General features: G+C 50.2%; 1 protein-coding gene across 1 annotated transcript; it reads left to right on the forward strand.

Annotated features, from left to right (window-relative positions):
- Nucleotides 1-587: 587 nt before the first annotated feature.
- On the forward strand, nucleotides 588-11,150 carry RAB33A (RAB33A, member RAS oncogene family). Its single transcript, XM_035008584.1, has 2 exons — nucleotides 588-1,096; nucleotides 10,498-11,150. Exons 1-2 carry the CDS (start codon nucleotides 839-841, stop codon nucleotides 10,951-10,953), a joined length of 714 nt encoding a protein of 237 aa, XP_034864475.1. The 5' UTR covers nucleotides 588-838; the 3' UTR covers nucleotides 10,954-11,150.
- The last annotated feature ends 4,334 nt before the right edge of the window (nucleotides 11,151-15,484 follow it).

Raw genomic sequence — 15,484 nt, forward strand, 5'->3', positions numbered from 1 at the left:
TCCTGTCAGCTGCGCGGGCCCCCACAACCCAAGGCATGTCTTGGCAGCGCCCTCCCCGGCTCCGTGGGGCGCGCGAGTGCACCTGCTTACTCAATAAGACAGAGCATCCCTTTATCCCAAGGCTTGGGAGGGGGCCGAGGAGGCGCGGGAGGTGAAAGAGGTATCTCTGCCCCTCCCCACCCCCCTCCGAGTCGTGTCGCTCCGGGGCCGAAGTGGTCCAGAGATGCCTTACGGTGCAGCTCTCTTTGTCCTCTCCAGCTGTGCTCCCTGCCCACTGACCCCGCGCGCTCCGAGAACGTGGGGGCGGGGAGCCCGCAACCTATAAAATAAATGGGGGCAAGGAGAAAGGAAGACCTTCCCGGGGCGGCGTGTGCCGCTCTCCTCACCCCCTCCCTTCCCTCTTTAGGCTTCCTCCCTCCGGTGTGTCCCCGGGGTCCAGGCAGGGGAGGGTCTAGGCAACGGCGCGGCGGCGGCAGCCGCTTGGGGAGTGCTGTAGGACCGCCTGCCCGAGCGTCCGGTCCGAGGGCGCAGGCAGAAGGAGGAGGCTCGCGGCCGGCTCACTCTCCTCCATCTCTCTCCGGCTCGCCGGCTTTTGTGTCGGTGCCTCGGAGCGGCAAGGAGGGTGCGCTGGCGGAGGAGGGGGGCCTGGGGAGAGAGGCACCCCCTTCACGCGCGCGCGCACACGTTGCCGGCGCACGCACACACGCGCGGACATACACTCACAGACACGCACACACTCACACGCACAAAGCTCGCTCGCCTCGAGCGCACTAACGTGGCCGTTTTCTTTGTGTGGAGCCCTCGAGGGGGGTTGGGGCCCGGGTCCGGTCCGGGGGAGATGGCGCAGCCCATCCTGGGCCATGGGAGCCTGCAGCCCGCCTCGGCCGCTGGCCTGGCGTCCTTGGAGCTCGACTCGTCGCTGGACCAGTACGTGCAGATTCGCATCTTCAAAATCATCGTGATTGGGGACTCCAACGTGGGCAAGACCTGCCTGACCTTCCGCTTCTGCGGGGGGACCTTCCCGGACAAGACTGAGGCCACCATTGGCGTGGACTTCAGGGAGAAGACCGTGGAAATCGAGGGCGAGAAGATCAAGGTGATCCAGACGGTCAGGTCCGGGAAGGGAGGGATCTGGGAGGGGGGCCTCGCCCGAGGCATCGCTCTAGTGGTTGTAAACGTCCAGCGCGTGGCCGTGTGGCCGCTTGCCGAGCCCAAGACCCTCGGCACCTCCTCATTCCCTTTCGCTTCTCTCAGTGGCCTGGTTCCCACCTCACCCGTTTTGTTTTGCTTTTTAGGGCTGGCGGGAGTGGTTACAGTCCTGCCCTTTGCCCCTGCCTGACATCTGCCACAGGAAAAGCCTGTCTGATCCCATCCTTGACCCTGAGCCAGGAGCATGGCACCTGTGGGCAGAGGGAGAAATGAGGCATCTCTTGGTCCTGGTCTGTGGGATAGATCCCAAAGCACTTTACACATCCTGGGGTCTCTTCTGCCTCTTGGGTATGAATGGGCTGCAAGAACCCACTTGGGCTTAGCCCTGAGGCATTAGAGAGGGGGAAAAGATGGAAATCCATAGTGAATGAAAAGAGCTTTATTTTAAATTATGGCTTATGGTTAAGCTTAGGGCTGAGGTGGAATAGGGGTGAAGTGGGGGTGGTTCTGGCACAAAGCCATGAGCCCTTTTAAAGCAATTGAGACAGGGTCACACACCAGCCCTGCATAAGAGACAAACTTGTTCTCTTGGAGCAGTCTCTCTCCAATGGTCTCTTCTTTATTTGTCTGCGATACCTAATGAATGAACTGCTTCATTACTCATTCTGTTGGTATTGTCTTCAGTAGGCCTTCGTAAAAATGCAGAGCAACTTATCTGGAGGCCAAGGAAAAGTGTCTTGCTCCTCCCCCCTCATCAGTTTATTTATCAAATAGGCTAAGTACAGATAATCTTGTCTGACCATTTATGCTCACTTTAGTTCAGATAAGGTAGAAACCCAGGGCGCCTGGGTGGCTCAGTCGTTGAGCGTCTGCCTTCGGCTCAGGTCGTGATCCCAGGATCCTGGGATAGAGCCCCGCATTGGGCTCCCTGCTCAGTGGGGAGCCTGCTTCTCCCTCTCCCACTCCCTCTGCTTGTGTTCCCTCTCTCGCTGTGGCTCTCTCTGTCAAATAAAGAAAATCTTAAAAAAAAAAAGGTAGAAACCCGATAGGACAGAAATAGTTCAATGTGCAGAAATATTTCTATGTGCAGAAGGAGGACATGACAAGGGCAGCTTCATGTGTCAGGGGAGCACAGGGGACAGGATGAGGGGCAGGAATGCACCTCAAAAGGCACTGGGCACTAAAGGCCAACTCCCCTAGGCCCACAGCTGGGCTTTTCTCGAGGCTATGGTCTGACCCTGTCGGGTGAAGGTCAGCCTCCCCCTTGCTGGTCAAAGAGCCCAAAGGACCCCAAGGCCCCTCTTCTGGGTGAAGTGGAGAGAAGGCCTGAGTAGTGGAGAAGGATGAAACACTCTGAACTGTGCACAACTCCGGATTCCTTGATTATTAAAATGAAGGTGTTTTATTTTATTTTTATTATTATTATTTCTTGGATGAATGTGTTAAAATGGCTTCAGAGACTGGGCCAAGGCACTAGACGTCAGGAAGATGGGCAGCTCAGTCCTGGTAAGGGAGAGCTCTGGAGAACAAGTGAGTCCCAGGGTCAGGAAGATAGGGCACTGTTTTGAAATAGTGACCTTTTTGTTCCTTGCATTTTGAGGGGAATTGCTACATTTCCTTTTTAAGTTAAAAGTAGCTATTCGTCTCTATCCTTTTCTAGGGCTCTTATGTTGAGGTTTACTTGGTTTGGACTTTCTCTGGTGTGTCAAACTTCTTTCATGCAAGCTTGTAAGATTCTGGAATTTCTAAAACATGCCTTTTTTTAATGCAAAGTGGGAATATACTTACGGATGTGCTCTTCAACCCTCAAAGGCCTTAATGCTTAATGCTATTGCTTGCTTAAAATCAAGTGTCCCATTGAGCCAAAGAGTTCTCTGGATTTAAAAGAGGGGAAATAAGTCCACCTGAAATTCATATGGAGGAAAAAGAAGCGTTTGGGAGTTTGGGGAAGGAGGGAGGAGAGAGGACAGGAGGAGAGGAGAGGAGGAAGCCAGAAAGTGGGAAATGGGAGGGAAAAACAAGTGGAAGAGGGCCACTGCCCAATGGCCTTGGGGAAATTTTTAGAAGACTCCTTCCCTTCTAACACCCCAGTACTTAGCGAAACTGGATTTTACAGTCTTTGCCAAAGATTCCAGACTTTTTCCCAGAGGGCAGAGCCTGTGACAGTGTGACTCACCAGAAACAGAGCTCAGCACAACACCATGTGCCGATAAGTGCTTAATACAGGCTTTTTTTGGAAGATGATATTTTTGAGAGGGCAGAGCCTTGTGACACTGCTCCCCGAGGGGCCTTCTGAGTGCAGATTCTGAAGGAGTTCAGGGTGCAGGGTGGGGGCGGCGAGAGGGTGACCCTGCCTCTTGTGAAGCCGCTGCAGCTCGGGGGCCCAAGGCAGCAGGCGAGAGCGGCGTGTCTGTGGGAAGGTGGCCGCGCAGCAGCTAGCTCCGGATCTAGAGGGGAGGCGATTTTGCCCAACACTCCCGCCGGCTGGGCGTTTTTCAGGGAACAAATGCCGAATCCCTGCGAGGTGACTGCTGAAGGCTTCTCCCTTCGGGGGAGGGAGAGAAGTCCAGGGTGACAGGCTGAAGTGGCCCTAGACCACAGCCAGCGATAGGAGTGCCAGCCCCCACAGGGCCAGGGTGGAGAGGTCTGGGCAAGCTCTTCCCCGGCCCCGGAACAGGGTGTGGCCTCTGCTGGGCTGCCTCACCGGGGCCCCTGCAGGGGGATGGGGGACTGTGTTATTGGATTGGGGGCTACTCTCTTAATTACCAGGGCCATCTCTAGGGCTTCAAAGCCCCATTTGGTGTCTCCAATCATGTATCCCCGCCCCCTCCCGATCACAACATTTATAATCCAGTGTTTCCTGGTTAACATGAACATCCAGGAAAGCTTCCAATGAGTAGACAACAACAACAATAATAATAACTGCTATTTATTGATTAAACCAAGAGCCCGGGCTAGGTGCTTTGCATGCACTATCTAATTTGATCTTCACAGCTGCCCTATGCAAATCGGACTGTTATTATCATTCCTATTTTATAGATACGGAGATCAAAGGTAGGTTAAATAATTTGCCTAAAGGCACTTGGATCTAAGCTCCCGTCTTTGACCCTTGAGCCCAAGCACTCCTCTGTCTCACTACCCTGCCTTCCCTGGGACAGGGTCCGGATTTCCACGTGGATTCAGAGCCCATGCTCTTTACCGCGGCTCTCTGCTCTGGGGGGGCAATCTCTGGCCCCCGGGCAGTGTGCTCAGGGGTGGGTAGCAGGCGGGGCAGCCAGCCTTGTGGGCTCTTCTAGGCCAGGGACCCGGGGTTATAGCCCTGGAACTCAGGAGCCTTCAAGATGTCTCCTTCAACTGCACCCCAGACACTGAGTTGAGTGCCTGGGTTTTACTTTTTGCACCTTGACTGTCTCCCTTTGGATGTGGAGAATCGGAGAATGTTCAGAGATGGAAGAGACCTTAAAGAATCTCTAACCCAGTGTCCTCATTTAACAGAGAGGAAACTGAGGCTTGGAGAGGGAAGGTGACTTGCCCAAGATCACACAGGGACAGGCCTACCGCTCAGGTCTCCCCATTCCCTGGCCAGTGCTCTTCCCTGGCAATTTGGGTTAGTCCCATGGTGTGCCCAACCCATGCAGTTACCTGTGACAGGGACACGAGGGGCATCATATAGGAAAGATGACAGGTCTTCCTGACATGAGCCTTTAAGGACAGGATGTGTCCATCTCCTACAGGTTTAGCTCAATCATACTGAGCTTGCCACAGCCCAAAAGCACTGAAAAATGCCAGATAGGAGTGGGGGGGGGGCGGATGGAGGAGGTAAGAGAGGGGAGGCTCAGAACTAATTTTTGAGCCATTCTTTGTAAATTCTCATGGAATTTACCCCTGCTCCTGTCTAGTTTGGTTCTCCCCCCGACAGCTGGGCACCCCCTCTGCCCCAGCCCTCCAGACCAGGGGCGAACTGCAGGTCAGCCATGGCCGTGGGCAGGTGCTGCCCAGGACTGTGGACTCTTCCTCTGCTGAGCACTTGGACCAACACCTTCCTGTGTTACATTACTGAGTGGATGGAGGCTGAGCTAAGTGTTCCCTCAGAAGCTGCCTGCAGTCAGAATGACATCATGTCTTCCTTAGGGCTTCTGAGCTTCCATCTTCTGCCAGTTCGCTTAATGGCTAATTATCTCTTAGTGTGTGTTTCTCTGTCGGCCTTGCTGCTTCTCTTTCTGCACGTGAGTTTCTCTTTGTCTCTGTCCTCCTTTGCCATTCTCTGTGTCAGCGTCTTGTGTGAATGGGTGTGTATCTTAGACGCAGATGGGACAGTCCAGCTAGTTGAAAAAAGATTTGTTTTAGACTTTTTCCATCATCCATTCGGGCATCCTCCGAAGGTTACAGATGTATTTGTCTCCCTTTTTCTATTTCTACCCTCCCCCACCGGCCTCCAACAAAAGGACATTCATCTATAGAAAGTTGCCAGATATGTTCCCCAGGGAAAAGAAATACCCATGTCAGCTAAGAGCACGTGCAGGGGTGGGGGACTTGCTGAAACTTGCTCAGGCAGCGGTAGCCCCAGGAAAATGGTTTAAAAAACTAGATTTGTCTTTGGCAGCTCCCCACACTCTGCCCCTCGACCCTCCTCCAATAGGACAGGACCCCCTGTCCCTTTGGGCCTGCCCCCAGCCACCCATGGCATGTTGCTGGCTTTACTCTCTTCTCCCCCTCCCCAGTGACTGCCTTAGCTTTGGCTCTCGCCCATCATCAAGAAGCCAAGCTTTCTGGGCTTTCCAGGAGGAGAACCAGTGGATCCAAGGACCAGTGCTACCAGGACAGCTGATGGGCCTTCTGAGACAATGGCAACAACTAGCTCTTGCAGAACACTTATATTTTGCAAAAGCTCTTTCTTGTGTGTTATTTAATTTGCCTAGTCATTTACTCCGCTACTAAGTAGAGGAGCTGGAACCCAGGTCTCTCAATTCCAAGGCTACTGCTGCTGCATTTCCCACAGCACCTGCTCAATTAGTTGTCAGGCCAGACTTGATGGTGGAGGTTTCGGGCCAGGGAGGAAGGGAGAGTGCGCATTAGGCGCTGTGTCCTGTACTTATAAGGAACGCTAATGCTTACAGCATCCCCACAAGACTGCTGAGGTTATCCTCAGTTTGCAGGGGAGGACACTGAAGATAGAGTAAGTAACTTGCCTAAGGACACCTGACTAGTAATAGCACGTGATTGTGCTGAGGTTTGTATCCAAGTTGGTTTGCTTCCTCTATGCCCCCACTAGCCCTTGGAGAGAATAGAGGATCTGGGGAGCAAGTAGGTGGCTAAGGGGCAGTCAGCACCCCTGGCTACTGTGTGGATGCAGGGCCCACAGGAAAGGAAGAATGGATGAGAGGAGTACCAGCTGGAAAGCGGAAGGAGATGCTTTCACTGTCTGGCAGGGATCGTGGGTTTGGGAGGATGCTAAGAACAGGGACACCAAACCCCCAAACAAAATGAGGTCATTTGTGTGCAGTGAACCGACTGCTGTGCTCTCCCTTTGTGATGGCTCTGAGGCCAAACCATCCATTCTGATTTTCTGCTGTGAGCAGCCTGTTTCCTGGCTCACTGCTGTCCACAGAGAGGGGTGCAAAGAACTTCAAGGTGGGGTTTATAAGGAGCTAGAACGGGAGCAGGGTTACAGTTTAAATTCTGAGCCTCCAGACAAAAGCTTCAGGGCTCCCCATGGCATTGGAAAGGCAGAGGAGGTCTACAGCAGAAAGGGTCTTTCCCCCACAGCTCCGGCAGTTTGGATGGTGTATACAATTCTGAAGCCAAAGAAAAGCCAAACAGCCAACCTACTCAGCCCCAAACACCTCACACACTCCCACCCGTGTTCCTGCTAGTGGCAGGTATTTTTAGAGTTCTGAGCTCATGGTGTTAAAGCATCTGCCACATGCCTGAGGGCTGGTAGGGATTCAGCCTTGCTCAGAGGCAGGAGTTAGGACTACTGGAGGGTGGGGGTGGGGAGCCAAGTGGTAATGATATTCTTGTGCTATACCCGCTCTCTTCCCACTGACCTCCATCCCTTTCCTCGTCCGCTCTCCCTTCCTCCCTGCTCAGAGCACTGGCGAGGGGGAAGAAATGAAATCTTTTCTGTCTCTGCTTTCTGACGCAAATCAGTGTTCAAGGACTTATGTTTTTCTGCGTAACCAAAATCGAATGTTCTCTCTGAAATCGCCTTGGCAGATATGTAGGATGCCAGACTGCTTGTAGTTTTGGTGGCTCAGGCCAGTACTGCTTTTTGATGATGATGATGATGATGATGATGATGGTGGTGGTGGCAACCATGGTGACAAGTGATCTGATGCAGAAAAAGAACTGCTTACAAGTTTGGCTGGAGAAATGCCAAGAGCACTGATTAAATAACTAGAGAACAAATCATATATTCTAAGTGGTGTGGTACAGGGGCACCTGGGTGGCGCAGTCGGTTAAGGGTCTGCCTTTGGCTCAGGTCGTGGTCTTGGGGTCCTGGGACTGAGCCCTGTGTCGGGCTCCCTGCTCAGCCAGAAGCCTGCTTCTCCCTTTCCCCCTGCCCCTCCCCCCTGCTCATTCTCTCTCTCCTCCCCTCAAAATCTTTAAAAAAATAAATGGTGTGGTACAGACTCAAAGTGCAATAGAAAGTTTTAAGGAAAGAGAATTTAAGAGAAGTTGGAGAAAAATGGAGTTTTAGGAAGAAGGCAGATGTGAGCTGAGCCTTGAAGGATGGGTGAGACTCAGATAGGGCAATGAGGGGGCACCCAATTCTGCTGGGGAAGGATGGACTAGCACGAGGGAACAAACCGGGTGTAGCCGAGCAGTCTGAAACCAGGCTGGGTGGAGTGGAGACTTCTAGAATCAAAAAGACTCTGCTGTAGTCCAGCAGTGAGGAGAGGAGGGTCTGGCCTAGGGACATGAAAATCAAAATAGAAGAAGGGGGGGTGCCTGGGTGGCTCAGTTGGTTAAGCGACTGCTTTCGGCTCAGGTCATGATCCTGGAGTCCCGGGATCGAGTCCCGCATCGGGCTCCCTGCTCGGCAGGGGGTCTGCTTCTCCCTCTGCCCTCTTCCCTCTCGTGCTCTCTGTCTCTCATTCTCTCTCTCTCAAATAAATAAATAAAATCTTTAAAAAAAAAAATAGAAGAAGGGGTGAATCTGACAATTGTGCCAAAGGAATGTGGCAGTCCTGTCCCTAGAGGAGATGAAGGGGAGCCTGGACAATGAAAATTGATGTTCAGAATGATGAGGACTCTGGGGCCCTGTAAGATCTTCACTCAGCAAAGAGATTCAATTATATTTACCAGATACTCACTGACTGCTAACTCCAAATAAAGGCTATACTTGGTTTTAAAGAGCTGTAGTAGTCAATTAGTGACCATAATCCAATTTTCTTTGATAACTGAGAATTGTATAGGGCCTTGGGACCATCATTCTGATTATGAATTTCTCTTGTCCAAGACTTTGGATGTATAAAGGGAAGTAGATGGGGCTGAATGTGTGTCGACTCCAGGGTATCCCTTGGGAGGTGCATCTTTGTATATGTTACTGATATCAGCATTTTTCCTTCATAATTTGGCCTTTATCCTAAAAGCTGAGATGCAGAAGAAAAATCCAGTGAGCTAAATTGCCTTTTACATACCAAAAAAGTGAACTTAAAATAAGCTAAAAGATGAGACTTTTAACACTAACTTCATTTTCTTTAAAAAGTCATGCAAAGAATGCAAGACAAAGTGATATATGTTTATAGTAGAAAATTTGGAAAATACAAAAAAGAAAGAAAATAAATACCATCTATAGCCCACGGCCCATAAATAACCATTAATCTCCTGGTACGTACGCTTCCAGTCTTTCCTAGGCATATATCTATGTTTAATATTTTTCTGAAAAATTGGGACCATAGTATATGAAAGATTTTGTATCCTGCTTTTTAACTTCCTGATACTTTTTTTTAAGATTATTTATTTATTTATTTCACAGAGAGAAACACAGCAAGAGAGGGAACACAAGCAGGGGGAGCGGGAGAGGGAGAAGCAGGCTTCCCGCTGAGCAGGGAGCCTGATGTGGGGCTCGATTCCAGGACCCTGGGATCATGACCTGAGCCGAAGGCAGACGCCCAACAACTGAGCCACCCAGGCGCCCCTCTTCCTGATACTTTATGAGAATTTCCTCTTTGAAAACATTATTTTTAATGTCTGCATAATAGTCCATTGTATAGATATGTACATTCATTTTAGCTGTTCTCTTACTGATATTTTAGGTTATTTCCTGTTTTTAAAAAAGTATAAATAATACTGCAATTAAGACCTTTGTACAGAATTTTGACCACATCTCTATTTTATATAGCTTTCTGGAAGTGAGATTACAGACTTGAAGAATTTTGAATATTTTTAAGGTTCTTAATAATATTGCCAAATCGCCCTCCAGAAAAGTTCACCAATTTACATTAATTTTTCAACTAAAAGCCTTAAGATTTTTTAAAAAAGATTTATTTATTTGACAGAGAGAGAGAGAGAGAGAGAGAGTACAAGCAAGGGGAGCGGCAGAGAGAGGGAGAAGCAGGGTCCCACTGAGCAGGGAGCCTAACGTGGGGCTCAATCCCAGGACCCTAACGTGGGGCTCAGTCCCAGGACCCTGGGATCATGACCTGAGCCAAAGGCAGATGCTTAACCAACTGAGCCACCCAGGTGCCCCCAAGATTTTTTGACTCAAGATTTTCAACTAAAAATTTTAAGAAATATTTTACATCCCTGAGAGAAACCTCTCTCTATACTTTGATAAGTCCACTCTGCCAGTCTGTGTCAGGGCTTCTCACCACATTTTTGTTTTTTGAAGATTTTAATTTTATTTTTTTCAAGATTTTATTTATTTATTTGACAGCAAGAGAGACACAGCGAGAGCGGGAACACAAGCAGGGGGAGTGGGAGAGGAAGAAGCAGGCTCCCCGCTGACCAGGGAGCCCGATGTGGGGCTCGATCCCAGGACCCTGGGATCACGACCAGCACCGAAGGCAGATGCTCAACGACTGAGCCACCCAGGCGCCCCTGTTTTTTGAAGATTTTAAAATTTATTTATTTATTTGTCAGAGAGAGAGAGAATGAATGAGCGCACAAGCAGGGAGAGCGGCAGGCAGAGGGGAAGCAGGCTCCTCGCTGAGCAGGGAGCCCAGTGTGGGACTGGATCCCAGGATCCTGGGATCGTGACCTGAGCCGAAGGCAGACGCTTACCTGACTGAGCCACCTAGGCATCCCTCTCACCACGTTTTTTATAAGATCACAGAATCAAGTTTTCTCCTATGCATTCTTGTTTCCTTTTCTGACTCCAGATACGGGTTTTGTATCTTCCAGGTTCAGGTGTGGGACACAGCAGGTCAGGAACGCTTCCGCAAAAGCATGGTCGAGCATTACTACCGCAATGTGCATGCAGTGGTCTTCGTCTATGACGTCACCAAGATGACATCCTTCACCAACCTCAAGATGTGGATCCAAGAATGCAATGGGCATGCCGTGCCCCCACTAGTCCCCAAAGTGCTTGTGGGCAACAAGTGTGACTTGAGGGAACAGATCCAGGTGCCCTCCAACTTAGCCCTGAAATTTGCCGATGCCCACAACATGCTCTTGTTTGAGACTTCAGCCAAGGACCCCAAAGAGAGCCAGAACGTGGAGTCAATTTTCATGTGCCTGGCTTGCCGATTAAAGGCTCAGAAATCCCTGCTCTATCGTGATGCTGAGAGGCAGCAGGGGAAGATGCAGAAACTGGAGTTCCCACAGGAAGCTAACAGTAAAACTTCCTGTCCCTGTTGAAACCAAATGGTGTAAATACAAGATCCATTATTACTGGAGTTTTTTCTTTCCCTTTTTTTTCCGTGCCTGCGTAACGCTGACACTTGCTTGTTTCCATAAAAATTGATATTAAAATAAAATTTGTATAGATTATCACATGCCTTCATGTCTTGCTTTCCTCCAAGAAGACATTTCTGATTGTGCTGAGTAGAAGAGCAGCCTGCCCTCCTAGAGTGGTACACTTTGCCAAGGCACACTCCCTACCAGCCTTCTATGCCACCTGAATCATTTGAGTCACTTCTTCAGGACTAATTCTTTCTGTTAACTCAGTGTCATCAGTGGGCAGAAACACCCAAAGGGGGTGGGATACAGGCCAGACATGTTTTTCTAGGGTGCCAATGGAGGTGGAGGATAGAGAAATCTTGAAAGGAGATGTTGACTCACAAATATTTCCTAGGTTCCCTGGATGTCGAGAGTAGGTGGCTCTCTCCTTATTTCCCAAAGCTTAAAAATAAAAAGTATAAGTTTCCCAAGGGGCTCAGTTGGCTTCCAAAGTAGTTAAATCCTGCTTCCCATGTTTCACCATGCAGTCTCTGACACCCAGAGTGGTGTTTCTTGAAGAGGGTAAGACTCAAGCCAACAATCTGTTATGCCCCCAGATCCTTGCTGGGTCCTATGGAGGAAACACAGCAAGAAGAGGATTTGTCCCCTATGTTCAAAGACCCTCTGATCTTGTGGGAACAATGTACACACTGAAACCACTTGTGAACGAAAATTAGACAATGACATCACCAAGTTCGAGTCTGTGCCATGGGAATTGAGAGCGTTATGTACTCAACATTAGGGAGGAGTCACTGAAAAATAACTGACCTTATTTTGTATGTTGAATAGTGTTACATTTGGAGTGGTAAAGAGGAGGGGGGTGGGCCAAAGTAGGGAGGCAGGATTGACCTTGGGGGTTGAGTGAAAAGACAAGAGCTGAGCAGCCCTAGTGGGGAGTTGAGGATAAGGAGGCCTGTACAAGAGGCAGGACAGTTTGTTGCTCTTTGAGTCACTGGGAGTTTTTGGTGGCTCTCCAGCAGGAGTCCTGTAGGTATTTCTTAAATGTCTGGTCCTATGGATGTGAAAGCCCCCTGTCCAATTGTTAAAGCAACTAAGAGTGGTTATGAAGGCAGAGCTACAATAGCCCCAGATGGATTTCTTTGTTTTGAGGGTGCTCCTTAAGGCTGCTCTCTTGTCAGAAGCCCACAGAAAGAGGGTCCCAGGCAGACGAGCCCTGAGCACTTTCCTCTGCCAGGTGAATTCAGGTCTGTCCCCTGTCCTCCTCCCCGTCACCCCAGCGAAAGGTAATATGTACCAGATGTGCTTCCCACCCAAACAAGTAGCCTGTCCGGTCCTGCCTAGTTGTCCCTAAAACTTTCTTCCTCTAGAACTGGCTAACTCCCCACCCCATCCCCATCCCACCCCCCACCTGGCCTCAAGCTGAGTCCCAGCTCCCAGTCTGGTTTTCATCACTTGGCTTCTGCCTGGATCTGTCTTTGGAACCTGCCTAATACCCTGGTTAGGGCTGTGTTTTCTTACTAGTTGTCCCCACCCAATGCCCTGCCCTTGAATCTCACCCAAGGGGCTGGGAGCCTGTTGTCTGTTGGCGAACTGTCTGCCGAAACCCCTGTTGCTATGCTTCTCCCCAGCAGAATAACCTTGGGCCTTGTCTCAGACTTGAGATGCTGACTCCTTACCTGGGACACGACCTGCTATTGTGGTCTTTTGGCTCTTGACCTGGCTGCAGGGCTGGATCATCTCTCAGTGGCCGCAGGTATGCTCGTCCATTCTAGTGGGTACATTTCAGTCTGCGTCCTGGCCTGTCTTGGTCAGGGACCTTCTCTGCTGTAACAGGGTCAAGATAACAACCTTCTAAGTCCTCTAATCAGGATTGCCTCTTCTAGACCTGAATTGCCTCTGACACCTTTTAGGCATTCAACAAACATTTACTGAGCATCTACTATGAGCCACTGTGCTAAGCCCTCGGGATATGGAGGTGAACAATATAAAATTCTGCTCTCATAAAGGAGATAGGCACTAAACAAGAAATGAGATCCATATGAGAGAATTTGAGAGCAGTAAGGACTCTGAGGGCCATAAAACGGTAAATGGATAGAAAGTGAGGGAGGGGGCAGGAGAGCAATATATTAGATAAAGTGAACACAAAAGATACCTTTGAAGAGATAACATTTGAGCTGAGACCCGAATGAAGAAAAGCAACCAGGGGTAAGATCAGAAAGAGAACCCCGAGCAGAGGAAAGCGCAAATGCCAAGGCCCTGAGGCAGAAGTGAGGTTGGTGCATTTGAGGAACAACCAAGAGGCTAGTGTGAGCAAGAGGGGAAATATGGGAGGTGAGGTTGAGAAGTAGGTAAGGCCAGGTCTACTGGCTAGGGTTTTATTTAAGTGCAGTGGGAAGCCAGTGGAAAGTTTTAGCATCATCTAGACTCAGTAACCTTTGGAAAGATTCAGAAGGCTTGCTGACCAGCAAGAAAGAGGGAAAAGCCTCTACTTTTCTTAGCTCCTCTGAGAGGAATAGACACCCTTCCTGGGTAACTCCTGAGTGTGGGCCTCAGGGCTGTCATTTCCATGCTGGCTGGCCCCCATCTTAAAAACCAGACTCTGGGGGCACCTGGGTGGCTCAGTTGGTTAAGCATCTGCCTTCGGCTCAGGTCATGATCTCAGGGTCCTGGGATCGAGCCCCGCATCGGGCTCCCTGCTCGGCAGGGAGCCTGCTTCTCCCTCTCCCACTCCCCCTGCTTGTGTTCCCTCTCTTGCTGTGTCTCTCTCGCTGTCAAATAAATAAATAAAATCTTTAAAAAACAAAACAAAAACCAGACTCTGACCTTCCCCAAGACTATCATCTTTTGGTCCTGCCAAGGCTCTGGTAATTTTGCAGTGACTAGCAGGCACTCACCAATCCTACCTGCCTCTGTCCTCTGAGCCTCACCTTCGTGATCCTGTCCTTACCTGCAGTAATGACACTGCTCTCCCTCAAGTACCTGGGAACAGAGAATCCTGAGAACCTCCGGGCTTCACCCAGTCTCCCAGCCCTAGAACTTTCTGCTGGCATCAGCAGGGTGGCACAATGGCACTCAGGCCTCCATCAGATTGAGCAAAAAGATTTGGGAATGGGCTGTTCCTAGAATGCAACCAGAGGGAGGGGACTCAGGAGGCCAGAGAACCATGACACCCTGGTTGTTGTGAGGGTGGTGAGGAGCAGAGAGAATCAAGTGAAGTGAGGTGCTTCTAGGCCTCTCATTCAGCCTCACTATGTCTCTGGAATGATCCATGATGGCCAGGATGTCTCCTCTACAGCTCCTCTTTACTTTTTGGAGCTATGCCCTTGAATCTTCACCTGTGTGACAGAGACAGAACCCAGAGAAGTAACTACCAACATTTGAATGCCTATTATATGCCAGGCCCTATAGTAAAACACTACATTCCTTCCCTAGCTCATTTAATGCTCCCTCAACCCTATGAGGTGGGGATAATGATTTCCATTTTATATATATAAATATAAATGTGCTGACAGATTTAGTGACTTGTCCGATATAGTAAGTGGCTAAGCGAGATTTGTCTTAACTTCAGTCTAGGCTCTTTCAGTGATATTATACTGTCTTTCTAGCTAGTTCCAAGCTCCAGAACCCTTGCAGGGATTACAGGTTCAATAGAGCTGGTCCCCCTGACCCATGGGGGTTTGGCAAGCAGGTCATTCAATATCCAGGAGGCCAGAATGGGAACATTCCTTCTTGAATGGGATGCCCTGATCAGGTCTCTGCAAGAAGCCCAAGTGGCTGACAGAATTGTCAGCTCTGAGCCAAAGGAGTCCCAAGATATCCCTGCCTTTGGACAACAGCTGGGAACCACACAGACAGCTGGATTCTGCTGCTCAGCCTTTGGGGCTGTAGGATATTGTCACTGGTCCCCCCCGTCGCCCCACGAACTATCCCTCCCCCAGTATCTTGCATTTGCTCAGGCCTCCAGATTCAGCCTGCTGACTTGCTTTGGCCAAGTTCACTGAGGCTGAGGACTGTCTCAGCAGGATCCTTCAGTCAAAGAGCCCAAGACCAGATGCTGCTCTGAGCACCACCACCTAGAGCAGTGCCCAGGAGGGATACCCAGCCCAGAGTAGCCGGAGAAGCCCACCAAGTGAAACTGACTGCAGCCCACCCTGAGTGTGGGGTGGGGATGGAGAGTGTGGAGATGTGCTGAGAGCTCCCTGGAGAGCAAGGCTCAGCTTCTCTAGCAACTTCGAGTAGCAGATGCAGAAAGAGGTCAATGATTATCCTCTTGTAACACCTGAGGGGACAGAGTCACTGCCTTAACTTACAGGCTCTCCTCCACTCACCATCCCTCATCCCCCGCACTGGGAGAGGCCTTGCTCCCTTTGGAAGGACTGGTCTAAGCTCCACTGCTTTCAAATCTTGTTCTGACTCCAAGTCCCCTTGAATATCCACGACCCTAACAACTGGAGCTGGGGCAGCAGGACCGAGATAGGGGTCCCAGAAA

Source organism: Mirounga leonina, unplaced genomic scaffold (assembly GCF_011800145.1).
Source record: "Mirounga leonina isolate KUSES-001 unplaced genomic scaffold, KU_Mleo_1.0 Mir_101664, whole genome shotgun sequence".
Taxonomy (NCBI): domain Eukaryota; kingdom Metazoa; phylum Chordata; class Mammalia; order Carnivora; family Phocidae; genus Mirounga; species Mirounga leonina.